This window comes from Neoarius graeffei, chromosome 7, assembly GCF_027579695.1.
Source record: "Neoarius graeffei isolate fNeoGra1 chromosome 7, fNeoGra1.pri, whole genome shotgun sequence".
In the NCBI taxonomy this organism is placed as follows: Eukaryota; Metazoa; Chordata; class Actinopteri; order Siluriformes; family Ariidae; genus Neoarius; species Neoarius graeffei.
In genome coordinates, this window is record NC_083575.1 from 65,150,814 (window position 1) to 65,164,999 (window position 14,186).

The window sequence follows — 14,186 nt, forward strand, 5'->3', positions numbered from 1 at the left end:
TACACAGTGTTGCCAGATTGGGATTTTTCCTGCCCAGTTGAGCAGTTTCAAGTGCATTTTGGTGGGTTTTGAACATATTTTGGGCTGGAAAACGTCAGCAGTATCTGTTGACAGTGTTGCTAGATTGGAAAAATCCCAATCTGGCAACACTGCCAGTATTCCGGAGGGGGTCTACTAGTAGCTATGCCGGATCCAAAGACAGTCCTCCTGTCAGAACATGTGTTGTGAAACGACATAAGATAAAGGCATGTAGAGCTATAGATTCTACATGATAATCATAAATGTAATCATAAAGTCGGCGTGATATCAGTCATGTATTTGCTTGTGAAAGCTTGCGGCTTTCATGTAACTGCCGCCTAGCAACGAGAGGCAAAGGGTAAAGAGGGTAGGCTATCATAGATTCTATTCGGAAGAGATCAACACAATTCTAGACTCCCAGAAGAGGAAGAGCTAGCACTAGAGAGTTCACCGGCGTTTTCATGCGCCATTTCCATTGAGTAGAACCAGAGTAGAACCATAGGATGTCTATGAGTAGAACAGCCAGTGAACCGCAGCGTGTTCTCCCGCTGACGTCACAACATGGCCGCGAGCCACGGACCCAGTTTTCTTGCGCTGTGCAATTAAAAGTTGGATATTTGCGTAACAACAGCTTCTTTTCACATAATTATAACAGAAATCTAACATGTTTGCCATGTTGTATAGTTTATTTAAGAAATTGCATAGAGTCATGTTCGTGTCATCAGTCCTTTAAGGCTGGGGTTGATTTCTTTCTATCCCAGACTATAGATTCATGCAGCTTCTCAGTGACAGGCATGTCAAGCAGAAAAATGTCTCCATGTTGTCAAGAACATACAGTGTGAGTGTGCAAAAGTGTGAATATAAATGTGTGCTTTCCCTTTTAAATGCCTTATTTTATATTTTAAAAGTGGGTCAGAGTTGAAAATAACAATGTCGTGATCGACAAGCTGAAGAAACATCTGTGTGTGTGTGTGTGTGTGTGTGTGTGTGTGTGTGTACTTACAGTGAGTATCTTATTACAATTGTGCAGTGTGGTCCGTCTTTGGCATGCATACTGAGAAACAGTAAGCCAAGGACTGTCTAGTGGACCTGCTTCTGGCTTCGGCTGCACAGATGGCTTCTGCATGCAAAGAGAAACAGAACAAGAGATAGAGAGAAAGTGTGAATGTGTGCATGCATACATGAGAGACAGAACTTTAATACCAGTCTTCAGCAGCCATAATAACATGATATTTTGTTTTACATTTAAATTAATTAAGCTTAGCAAACATAGATAACTTCAGACAATATACTAGCAGGAATTAAATCTCAGCCAGTCCTTTTCATATTGCCTTTATTGCATCCTGCTGAAACCATAGTGGGTTTGTTTTTTGTTTTTTTGGTTAGAGTGTAAATCTAGGCAAATGGCTGGACTATTCACTCACTCTCGGGTATCATAGGCATCAGGACAACACGTTAATGGCTTCTTCTCATCATAGAGTTATGATAGCAATGCAATTACTTCCTGCAACCTGCCCTACAAAGAAATCAAGAAGCCCTAATTTCATTTGCTTCCTGTAAATTGGCTTTTAATTTCAGCACAAAAATAATTTCCCCATCTATAAGGTTTTAAAATGATTATGTATGTGACATTCGTGTTCTCGGGAACTGATATGAAATGTCTATGAAAATTGCCTGTACAAGGCTCTCAGCAGATTGTGATTTTTCTGACATTAAGTGCTAATGCACACATTACCAAGCTTTTATACCAGTCATTAAAGAAGAATTTAGTTAGTTACTTGAGTGGAAAAAAAATTGCATATATTTTTGTCTCCTATAAGCAGGACTGGGAAAAGCATTATATTCACTGTCTGCAGCATTAACTAATAAAACTCATCATAACACAAATATTCTCCCTACAAAAGGCTATACTTAAATGTCTAAAAGATACAGTGCTTATCAGGCATTAGAAAGATTACAGGGAACAGAATTTTTCACTGAATATAATTGAAAAAAGATGAAAAAATCACTCTAAATTGTATCACAGTGAAAACACGCTTAACTGATTAATAATGTTATTTTCTTTTCCAGTGTGATTTCAAGAAAGTATAGCCTAAACCCCCCTCCTAGAACTGCCACCTTATTGTGGTGGAGGGGTTTGTGTGCTTGAATGATCCTAGGAGCTATGTTGTCGGGGGCATTATGCCCCTGTTAGGGTTTCCCAAGGCAGACAGGTCCTAGGTGACAGGCCAGACCAAGAGCAGTTCACCAAAAAACCCCTATGGAGAAAAAATCCAGGACCGTGACGTCGCCCGGTAGGACGCAGCCGGGGCCCCACCCTGGAGCCAGGCCCGGGGTTGGGGCTCGTATGCGAGCGCTTGGTGGTCGGGCCTTTGCCCATGGGGCCCGGCCGGGCTCAGCCCGAAGAGGCGACGTGGGCCCGACCTCCTGTGGGTTCACCACCCACAGAGGTAGCAGTAGGGGTTTGGTGCAGTGTGGATTGGGTGGCAGTCGAAGGCAGGGGCCTCGACGACCTGACCCCCGGACACAGCGGCTGGCTGTTGGGACATGGAATGTCACTTCGCTGGGGGGGAAGGAGCCTGAGCTTGTGCGGGAGGTTGAGAGGTACCGGCTAGAGATAGTCGGGCTCACCTCCACGCACAGCTTGGGCTCTGGAACCCAGCTCCTCGAGAGGGGCTGGACTTTCCACTTCTCTGGAGTCGCCCATGGTGAGCGGCGGCGGGCTGGTGTGGGCTTCCTTATAGCTCCCCAGCTCAGCCGCCATGTGTTGGAGTTTACCCCAGTGAACGAGAGGGTCGCCTCTCTGCGCCTTCGGATTGGGGAGAGGGCTCTTGCTGTTGTTTGTGCCTACGGGCCAAATAGCAGTATAGAGTATCCGGCCTTCTTGGAGTCCCTGGGAGAGGTACTGAGGGGTGCTCAGACTGGGGACTCCATTGTGCTACTGGGGGACTTCAATGCTCACGTGGGCGATGACAGTGACACCTGGAGGGGCGTGGTTGGGAGGAACGGCCTCCCCGATCTGAACCCGAGTGGTGTTTTGTTATTGGACTTCTGTGCTAGTCACAGTTTGTCCATAACGAACACCATGTTCGAGCATAGGGGTGTCCATAAGTGCACGTGGCACCAGGACACCTTAGGTCGGAGGTCGATGATCGACTTTGTAGTCGTGTCATCTGATCTCCGACCCTATGTCTTGGACACTCGGGTGAAGAGAGGGGCTGAGTTGTCAACTGATCACCACCTGGTGGTGAGTTGGATCCGCTGGCGGAGGAGGAAGCTGGACAGACCTGGCAGGCTCAAACGTATGGTGAGGGTCTGCTGGGAACGTCTGGCCGAGCACTCTGTTGGGGAGGTCTTTAACTCCCACCTCCGGGAGAGCTTTTCCCAGCTTCCGAGGGAGGCGGGGGACATTGAGTCTGAGTGGACCATGTTCTCTACCTCCATTGTGGACGCAGCTGTTCGGAGCTGTGGCCGCAAGGTCTCCGGTGCCTGTCGTGGCGGCAATCCCCGAACCCGGTGGTGGACACCGGAAGTAAGGGATGCCGTCAAGCTGAAGAAGGAGTCCTATCGGGCCATGTTGACCTCCGGGACTCCTGAGGCAGCCGACGGGTATCGGCAGGCCAGGCGTGCTGCAGCTCGGGCAGTTGCGGAGGCAAAAACTCGGAACTGGGAGGAGTTCGGGGAGGCCATGGAGAAGGACTATCGGTCGGCCTCGAAGAAATTCTGGCAAACCGTCCGGCGCCTCAGGAGGGGGAAGCAGTACTCTGCCAACACTGTTTACAGTGCGGGTGGGGAGCTGTTGACCTCGACTGGGGACATTGTCGGGCGGTGGAAGGAATACTTTGAGGATCTCCTCAATCCCACCGTCATGTCTTCCACTGAGGAGACTGAGGCTGATGACTCAGAGGTGGACTCGTCCATTACCCAAGCCGAAGTCACTGAGGTGGTTTGCAAGCTCCTCGGTGGCAGGGCACCGGGGGTGGATGAGATCCGCCCTGAGTATCTCAAGTCTCTGGATGTTGTGGGGCTGTCTTGGTTGACACGCCTCTGCAACATCGCGTGGCGGTCGGGGACAGTGCCTCTGGAGTGGCAGACTGGGGTGGTGGTCCCTCTTTTTAAGAAAGGGGACCGGAGAGTGTGCTCCAATTATAGGGGAATCACACTTCTCAGCCTCCCAGGGAAAGTTTACTCCAGGGTACTGGAGAGGAGAATTCGACCGATAGTCGAACCTCGGATCCAGGAGGAACAATGCGGTTTTCGTCCTGGTCGCGGAACACTGGACCAGCTCTATACCCTTCATAGGGTGCTCGAGGGTTCATGGGAGTTTGCCCAACCAGTCCACATGTGCTTTGTGGATCTGGAGAAGGCATTCGACCGTGTCCCCCGTGGTATTCTGTGGGGGGTGCTTCGGGAGTATGGGGTTCGGGGCTCTTTGCTAAGGGCTGTCCGGTCCCTGTACGAACGGAGCAGGAGTCTGGTTCGCATTGCCGGCAGTAAGTCAGACCTGTTCCCAGTGCATGTTGGACTCCGTCAGGGCTGCCCTTTGTCACCGGTTCTGTTCATAATTTTTATGGACAGAATTTCTAGGCGCAGCCAGGGGCCGGAAGGAATCCTGTTTGGGAACCACAGGATTTCATCTCTGCTTTTTGCGGATGATGTTGTCCTGTTGGCTTCTTCAAACCAGGACCTTCAGCATGCACTGGGGCGGTTTGCAGTCGAGTGTGAAGCGGCTGGGATGAGAATCAGCACCTCCAAGTCCGAGGCCATGGTTCTCGACCGGAAAAGGGTGGCTTGCCCTCTCCAGGTTGGTGGAGAAGTCCTGCCTCAAGTGGAGGAGTTTAAGTATCTCGGGATCTTGTTCACGAGTGAGGGAAGGATGGAGCGTGAGATCGACAGGCGGATCGGTGCAGCCTCCGCAGTGATGCGGTCGCTTTACCGGTCCGTCGTGGTGAAGAAGGAGCTGAGCCAAAAGGCGAAGCTCTCAATTTACCGGTCGATCTACGTTCCGACTCTCACCTATGGTCATGAGCTTTGGGTAATGACAGAAAGAACAAGATCGCGGATACAAGCGGCTGAAATGAGTTTCCTTCGCAGGGTGGCTGGGCGCTCCCTTAGAGATAGGGTGAGAAGCACAGTCACTCGGGAGGAGCTCGGAGTAGAGCCGCTGCTCCTCCACATCGAGAGGAACCAGCTGAGGTGGCTCGGGCATCTTTTTCGGATGCCTCCTGGACGCCTCCCTGGGGAGGTGTTCCAGGCATGTCCCCCCGGGAGGAGGCCCCGGGGAAGACCCAGGACACGCTGGAGGGACTATGTCTCTCGGCTGGCCTGGGAACGCCTCGGTGTTCTTCCCGAGGAGCTGGCCGAGGTGTCTGGGGAAAGGGAAGTTTGGGCTTCCATGCTTAGACTGCTGCCTCCGCGACCCGGTCCTGGATAAGCGGAAGAAGACGAGACGAGACGAGACGAGATAGCCTAAACCTAAACAATTTTCCAATAGGCTTAAATTCCTTTCCAAAACCCCTCCATGAATCACCACCTTATCACAGTGAAGGGGTTTGAGTGCCCAAGTGATCCTAGGAGCTATGTTGTCTGGAGCAATTTGTCCCTGGTAGGGTCTCCCAAATTGCTCCAGACAACATCGCTCCTAGGATCATTTGGGCACTCAAACCCCTTCACCATGATAAGGTGATGATACATGAAGTGGTTCTGGAACATCATTTTGTCCCTGGTAGGGTCTCCCAGGGTGACATGGTGGTGTAGTGGTTAGCACTGTCACCTCACAGCAAGAAGATTCTGGGTTTGAGCCCAGTGGCCTACAGGGGCCTTTCTGTGTGGAGTTTGCATGTTCTCCCTGTGTCTGCATGGGTTTCCTCCGGGTGTTCCGGTTTCCTTCCACAGTCCAAAGACATGTCGATTAGGTCGATTGGTTACTCTAAATTGCCCATAGGTGTGTATGTGTACCCACCACCAGATGAGGGTTTGGGTCCCTCTGGTGTACTATAATCAGCCAAGAGAATTAAGGAAAGCTAGTTGATAGCTTCCTGGATCACCGACCCTCAACTGTGAGGACGGCAACAGACAGACAGGGTCTCCCAAGGCAAATTGGTCCTAGGTGAAGAGCCAAACCTAGTGAAATACCAAAGATGTCTATGAGGAGGAGAGCAAGGAAGCATGAAACCTCACCCTGAACAGGGATACTGAGGCTCCACCTTGTAGCCAGGCCTGATAAAGAGGCTTGTCAGTGAGTGCCTGGTGGTTGGGCTTTTATCTATGGGGACTGGCTGGGTTCAGCCCAAAGGAGACACATGGGTCCACCTGCCTGTTGGCCCACCACCTGCAGGAGGAGCCATAGGGTTCTGGTGCACTGTGGATCAGGGAGCAGCCAAAGGCAGGGGCCTTGGCAGTCCAATCCCTGACTGCCAAAACTGGTTTTAGGGACATGGAATGTTACCACTTTGATTAGGAAAGAGCCTGAGCTTGTTGCATGAGCTTGACAGATACCAGCTAGTTATAGTCAGGCTGTGATTGCATGTCTTGGATGCTTGGGTGAAGAGAAGAGCTGAGCTGTCAACTGATCACCACCTGGTGGTGAGTTGGATCTGATGGTGGGGATGGATGTTGGACAGGCCCAGAACACCCAAACATATAGTGAGGGTGGGCTGGGACCATTTTGCAGAGGCTCCTGTCCTGAAGATCCTCATCAGCTCCCACCTCCAGCAGAACTTCTACTGTATTCCAAGGGAGGTTGGGACATTGAGTCCAAATGGGCCATGTTCCACTCCTCCATTGCTGAGGCAACTGCACAGAGCTATGGCTGTAATGTTGTTGGTGCCTGTCATGGGAGCACCCTCCAATTCCAATGGTAGACACTAGTGTTAAAGGGAGCTGTCAAGCTGAAGAAGGTGTCCTATGACTCTGGAAGCAGCTGACAGATATTGACTGGCCAAGCTGAGTGCAGCTTCGGCAGTTGCGGAAGCAAATACTTAGGTGTGGATGGAGTTTGGTGAGGCCATGTGGAGCATGACTTTCAGTCAGCCTTGAAGAGTTTCTGGCAAACCATCAGACAACACAAGAAGGGGAAACGGTGCTTTGCCCCCACTGTATACAGTGGGTATGGAGTGCTGCTGACCTCAACTGAGAACATAATCAGGCAGTGGAAGGAATACTTCAAGGATCTCCTAAAACCAATTGACACATCTTCCATAGAGGAAACAGGGTATGAGGACTCAGAGGGGGATTCTCCAATCACTAGGCTGATGTCATTGAGGTAGTTAAAAAAGATAAGGCTTCAGTGGCAGGGCCCCGGGATGAGATCTGCCCTGAGGTCTTTAATGCTCTAGATGTTATGGGGCTGTCTTGGTTGACATGCCTTTTCAACATTGCATGGAGGTCAGGGACAGTACCTCTGGATTGGCAAACTGGGGTGGTGGTCCCCCTTTTTAAGTAGGGGGACTGGAGGGTGTGTTCCAACTTTAGGAGGATCACACTCCTCTGCCTCCCTGGGAAGGTCTATATGCCAGGGTGTTGGAGAGGAGAGTCCATCCATTAGCTGAACCTTGAATTCAGGAGGAATTATGTGGTTTTCACCCTGGTTGTGGAACACTGAACCAGCTCTTTTTACTCTTGCAAGGGTACTTGAGGGTGCAGGGGAGTTTGCCCAACCAGTCTACATGTGCTTTGTGGACTTGGAAAAGGCATACAACCATATTCCTCAAGGTGTCCTGAGGGGAGTGCTTCAGGAGTATGAGGTATCAGGCCTGCTGCTATGGGCCATTTGGCCCCTGTATAACCAGAGAGAGAGGTTGGTCCACACTGTCTGCAATATGATAGACTCATTCCCTGTGGGCCTTGGTTTCCACCAGGGCTGCCCTTGGTCACCAATTCCATCCATCCATCCATTATCTGTAGCTGCTTATCCTGTCCTACAGGGTCGCAGGCAAGCTGGAGCCTGTCCCAGCTGACTACTGGTGAGAGGCGGGGTACACCCTGGACAAGTCGCCAGGTCATCGCAGGGCTGACACATAGACACAGACAACCATTCACACTCACATTCACACCTACGGTCAATTTAGAGTCACCAGTTAACCTAACCTGCATGTCTTTGGACTGTGGGGGAAACAGGAGCACCCGGAGGAAACCCACGTGGACACGGGGAGAACATGCAAACTCCACACAGAAAGGCCCTCACCAGCTGCTGGGCTCAAACCCAGGACCTTCTTGCTGTGAGGTGACAGTGCTAACCACTACACCACCGTGCCGGCCTGGTCACCAATTATTTTTCATAATTTATGAACAGAATTTCTAGGCATAGCCAAGGGGTGGAGGATGTCTGATTCAGAGGGTTCATGATCACATCATTGCTTTTTGCAGATGTGTTCCTGTTGGCTTCATTGAGCTGTGACTATCAGCTTGCAGTGGGGCAGTTTGCAGCCAAATGTGAAGCAGCTGGGATGAGAATCAGCACTTCCCAATCCGAGGCCATGGTTCTAAGCCAGAAAAGGGTGAATTGCCCACTCTGGGTCGAGAATGAGTCCTTGCTGAAGGAGGTGGCTGGGGAGAGGAAGGCCTAGGCATCTTTGCTGGAACTGCTGTCCCCACGAGCTGGACCTAGATAAGCAGCAGGAAATGGATGGATGGATGGATGGATGGATGGATGGATGGATGGATGGATGCTTCCCAGAATTTACCGCTTTCTGTATGCCTGGCTACAAGAAGATAAAATGATAGGCAGCAAAGTTTTTTTTTTTTGAAGATCTGGCAATGGCAGATCTTCAAAAAAATGTCTTATCTACTAAGACATAGGTCCAGTAAGGCGAATGAAGCTCAGCGGCAGGATTGAACCCACAGTCCACCAAACATCACTATCCCAGTGACTGAGAGAGACTCAAGCACACCTTGTGACAACCTGGAACCTAACCAGCCACAGCCTGCATTGGAGAAAAACATCCAAGGCCACAGAGACCAAGTGAAGTGGCCAAATTCTGCAGCAAGAAAGAGTGGGCAACAATCAACACAGACCTGATGAACATCCTGAGTAGCCTTAGAGGAACAGTTGAGAAGAAGCTGGAGAAAATGGATGATCTTATCAACTCCTATGGAGCAGAAAGATTTGGACTAAAACAGCCAAAAAAAAGGAAACATCGACCCCACCCAAGTCCAGAAGGCAACAAGAGATTGATCAACTTGTCAAGGAAAGATGACAGCTGAGGAAACAATGGAGGAAAGCTTTAGTGGAGGAGAGAGCAGCCATTGACCTCCTGCATGAGGATCTTAAGGGTCGTCTGGCAAGCCTGCGAAGAGCTGAAAACCTCAGAACTTGACACAAGAGGAAGAGAGCAGAGAGCAGGGGGTGTAATAATACCCAAGGAAAAGGATGCCTCTAACATCAGCCAATTCCGGCAGATCAGTCTCCTTAATGTTGAAGGCAAGATCTTCTTTTGCACTGTTGCTCAAAGACTGACAACCTACAGTGGTGCTTGAAAGTTTGTGAACCCTTTAGAATTTTCTATAGTTCTGCATAAATATGACCTAAAACATCATCAGATTTTCACACAAGTCCTAAAAGTAGAGAAAGAGAACCCAGTTAAACAAATGAGACAGAAATATTATACTTGCTCATTTATTTATTGAAGAAAATGATCCAATATTACATATTTGTGAGTGGCAAAAGTATGTGAACCTTTGCTTTCAGTATCTGGTGTGACCCCCTTGTGCAGCGATAACTGCAAATAAATGTTTGCGGTAACTGTTGATCAGTCCTGCACACCGGCTTGGAGCAATTTCAGCCTATTCCTCCATACAGAACAGCTTCAACTCTGGGATGTTGGTGGGTTTCCTCACATGAACTATTCACTTCAGGTCCTTCCACAACATTTTGATTGGATTAAAGTCAGGACTTTGACTTGGCCATTCCAAAACATTAACTTTATTCTTCTTTAACCATTCTTTGGTAGAACGACTTGTGTGCTTAGGGCCGTTGTCTTGCTGCATGGCCCACCTTCTCTTGAGATTCAGTTCATGGACAGATGTCCTGACATTTTCCTTTAGAATTCGCTGGTATAATTCAGAATTCATTGTTCCATCAATGATGGCAAGCCATCCTGGCCCAGATGCAGCAAAACAGGCCCAAACCATGATACTACCACCACCGTGTTTCACAGATGGGATAAGGTTCTTATGCTGGAATGCAGTGTTTTCCTTTCTCCAAACATAACGCTTCTCATTTAAACCAAAATGTTCTATTTTGGTCTCATCCGTCCACAAAACATTTTTCCAATAGCCTTCTGGCTTGTCCACATGATCTTTAGCAGACTGTAGACAAGCAGCAATGTTCTTTTTGGAGAGCAGTGGCTTTCTCCTTGCAGCCCTGCCATGCACACCATTGTTGTTCAGTGTTTTCCTGATGGTGGACTCATGAACATTAACATTAGCCAATGTGAGAGAGGCCTTCAGTTGCTTAGAAGTTACCCTGGGGTCCTTTGTGACCTCGCCGACTATTACACGCCTTGCTCTTGGAGTGATCTTTGTTGGTCGCCCACTCCTGGGGAGGGTAACAATGGTCTTGGGTTTCCTCCATTTGTACACAGTCTGTCTGTCTGTGGATTGGTGGAGTCCAAACTCTTTAGAGATGGTTTTGTAATGTTTTCCAGCCTGATGAACATCAGCAACACTTTTTCTGAGGTCCTCAGAAATCTCCTTTGTTCGTGCCATGATACACTTCCACAAACATGTGTTGTGAAGATCAGACTTTGATAGATCCCTGTTCTTTAAACAAAACAGGGTGCCCACTCACACCTGATTGTCATCCCATTGATTGAAAACACCTGACTCTAATTTCACCTTCAAATTAACTGCTAATCCTAGAGGTTCACATACTTTTGCCACTCACAGATATGTAATATTGGATCATTTTCCTCAATAAATAAATGACCAAGTATAATATTTTTGTCTCATTTGTTTAACTGGGTTCTCTTTATCTACTTTTAGGACTTGTGTGAAAATCCGATGATGTTTTAGGTCATATTTATGCAGAAATATAGAAAATTCTAAAGGGTTCACAAACTTTCAAGCACCACTGTACCTGAAATAGAATGGCCTGATTGACACGTCAGTGCAGAAGGCTGGGATACCAGGCTTCTCAGGATGCTTAGAACACACAAGCATCATATGGCATCAAATCCTGTCTGCAAAACAGGAAGGAAGAGACCTGCACGTCTTATTCCTGGACCTAGCCAATGTTTTTGGATCTGTCCCTCATTCCGTCATCTGGTTAGCCTTTGACTTCTTGCATGTGCCAAAGAACATCACGAACCTGGTCAGAAACTACTTCCAAGATTTGCAATTCTGCATAACAACTACAGAATGCACAACATCATGGCAATTACTGGAAGTTGGGATAATGGCAGGATGTACCATCTCCCCACTAGCCTTCACCATGGTGATGGAAGTGATCATCCAGGCTTCCAAATGGGCTTTTGGAGGAGAACGTCTGCAGGATGGACAGTGATTACCTCCTATTCATGCCTACATGGATGACCTGACCACCCTGACCTCCACCATCCCATGCACCAAGCATTTGCTGGAAAAGCTTCATGATAATATAACATGGGCTGGTATGAAGTTTAAACCCAGCAAATCCAGAAGCATTTCCATCATCAGAGGAAAACTCATAGACCAGAGATTCCACATTGGCAAAACACCCATTCCAATGGTGTCGGAGCAGCCAGTCAAGAGCTTGGGATGGTGGTACAATGAAAGCCTCAGACCAGAGTAACCAGCTGAGGGAAGAAACCATCAAAGGTCTTACCACCATAGACAAGACCCCACTTCCTGGCAAGCTGAAACTGTGGTGCCTGCAATTTGGACTACTCGCTCATCTTGTTAGGGTTTTGCTGAGATTCGAACCTGGGTCACTGATGTAGTGATCCAGCAAACCCCCACTAGGCCACCAGGGGATTGACTCAAGTGCAGAGGTGTGAGACGATAGTAGAGTACAAAAAAAAAAACAGTTTATTTACAGAGTAAAAAATCCAAGGCAAAAAAAAAAACAAAAGTATGATCCAAAGGTTCAAAGTCCAAAAATGAGAAAAGAAGAGGCAAAATGCAAAACGCTCAGAAGATCCAAAAAGGTAGTGCAAACTAAAGTCCAAAGATAAGAAAAGAAAAGGCAAAATGCAAAACGCTCAGAAGATCCAAAAAGGTAGAACAAAATCCAAAGAAAACAAAATACCAAAAAACACAAGCGCATAAGCAAGGTATACGGGACAGAGGAAACAAACCACAGGTAGCACAAAGACTCTGTGACTGGGGACCAAACTGAGGAAGTATTTATACACAAGCTAAATGGGAAACAGGTGACAATAATAAGGACTAAACAGGCAATCAAAACAAACACAAAACACAGAAGCAGTGGTGACCTCTAGAGGCCCAAAACAAACATGACAAGAAAAAAAATAACAGCGGCCTCTAGAGGCCAAGACAGTCCTCAGTCCTAACAGGACCCCCCCTCAAGGATCGTCTCCTGATGTGCCCAGGGCGATCTGGATGGGCCGAATGGAAGTCCCGACAAAGTTCTTTATCTAATACATCCCGAGCGGGGACCCAGCAGCACTCCTCAGGGCCATAGCCCTCCCAGTCCACTAAATATTGGAGCCCACCGCGGACCCGGCGGGAGTCAAGCAGGCGGCGCACAGTGAACACAGTCTGACCCTGGAGGATGCGGGGGGGTGGGGAATCCTAGGGGCAGGGGCATACGTGGACGACAGTATGGGCCGCAACAGGGAAACATGGAATGTAGGGTTGATCCTTAGCGTCCATGGTAACTGGAGCCGGTAGGAGACAGGGTTCACCCTGCGCACAACTTTGAAGGGACCAACGTAGCGAGGAGCAAGCTTGTGATTCTCCACCCGCAGCAGAAGGTCCTTGGCGGACAGCCAAACCTGCTGCCCAGGGCGGAAAACGTGGGCAGGCCTTCTATGGTGGTTGGCCTGAGTCTGGTTGGACCTGGAAGTCTGGATGAGGGTCCTCCTGACCTTGCTCCAGGTCTTGCGACACCGTCTCACATATTGGTTGACCGAGGGCACCCCAACGTCCTCCTCCTGGTCCGGGAACAGGGGTGGCTGGAACCCAAATTGGCACTGGAACGGCAACAGCTTGGTGGCCGATGACTGCAGGGTGTTGTGGGCGTACTCTGCCCATGGCAGCCAGGTGCTCCACGATGTCAGGTTATCCATCACCAGGCCTCGCAGGGTGATTTCCAGGTCCTGGTTGAGCCTCTCCGTCTGGCCATTGGACTGGGGGTGGAACCCAGAGGAGAGGCTGGCAGTGGCGCCGATGAGCTTGCAGAACCCGTGCCACACTCGGGAGGAGAACTGGGGCCCCCGGTCTGAGACGATGTCCTGTGGGAGACCAAAGACTCAGAAGACATGCATAAACAGTTTCGCTGTTTCAAGGGCAGAAGGGAGCTTGCACAGCGGTATGAAGCGGCAGGCCTTAGAGAATCTGTCGACTATGACTAAAATGACAGTGTTACCTTGAGAGTCAGGAAGGCCCGTGATGAAGTCGACCTCCACATGGGACCAGGGATGCCGGGGAATAGGCAGAGGATGCAGGAGACCCTGGGGACACTGTTGTGGGTTCTTGGTTCTGGTGCAAACATCACAGGACAGGACGAATGACCTCACTTCCTTCTCCATGCTCGGCCACCAGAAGCGTCTTTTCAAGAAGTCCAGGGTCCTCCGAGCTCCCGGGTGGGCGGTGAGAGGGGACGAGTGACCCCACTGGAGAACCTTGGCCCGGGCTTGACGAGGGACGTACAAGAGGCCCGGTGGCCCCGTCCCAGGACCGGGATCCTGGCGTTGAGCCCGTCGGACGACCTCCTCAACACCCCAGTGGACAGGGGCCACAATCCGGGACACAGGGATGATAGGCCCAACTTCACTCTCCCTGTTGGTGGCAGAGAACAGCCTGGAAAGCGCATCAGGCTTGGTGTTCTTAGAGCCAGGGCGGTACGATAGGGTGAAGTTAAATCGACTGAAAAACAGGGCCCACCTAGCCTGTCGTGGGTTCAGTCTCTTGGCTTGCTGGAGGTACTCCAGGTTCTTGTGTTCCGTCCAAACCAGGAATGGATGTTGCACTCCCTCCAGCCAGTGCCTCCACTCCTCAAGGGCCAG

The 14,186-nt window shown here is 49.6% G+C and overlaps 1 protein-coding gene across 1 annotated transcript in view; it reads right to left on the minus strand.

The window, feature by feature from the left end:
* dntt (deoxynucleotidyltransferase, terminal) overlaps positions 1-14,186 on the minus strand; it is a 350,223-nt gene that overhangs the window by 289,125 nt on the left and 46,912 nt on the right. Inside the window, exon 3 of the mRNA XM_060926229.1 lies at positions 1,022-1,138. Within this exon, the coding sequence (XP_060782212.1) occupies positions 1,022-1,138 (117 nt within the window). The remainder of the gene's footprint in view (positions 1-1,021; positions 1,139-14,186) is intronic.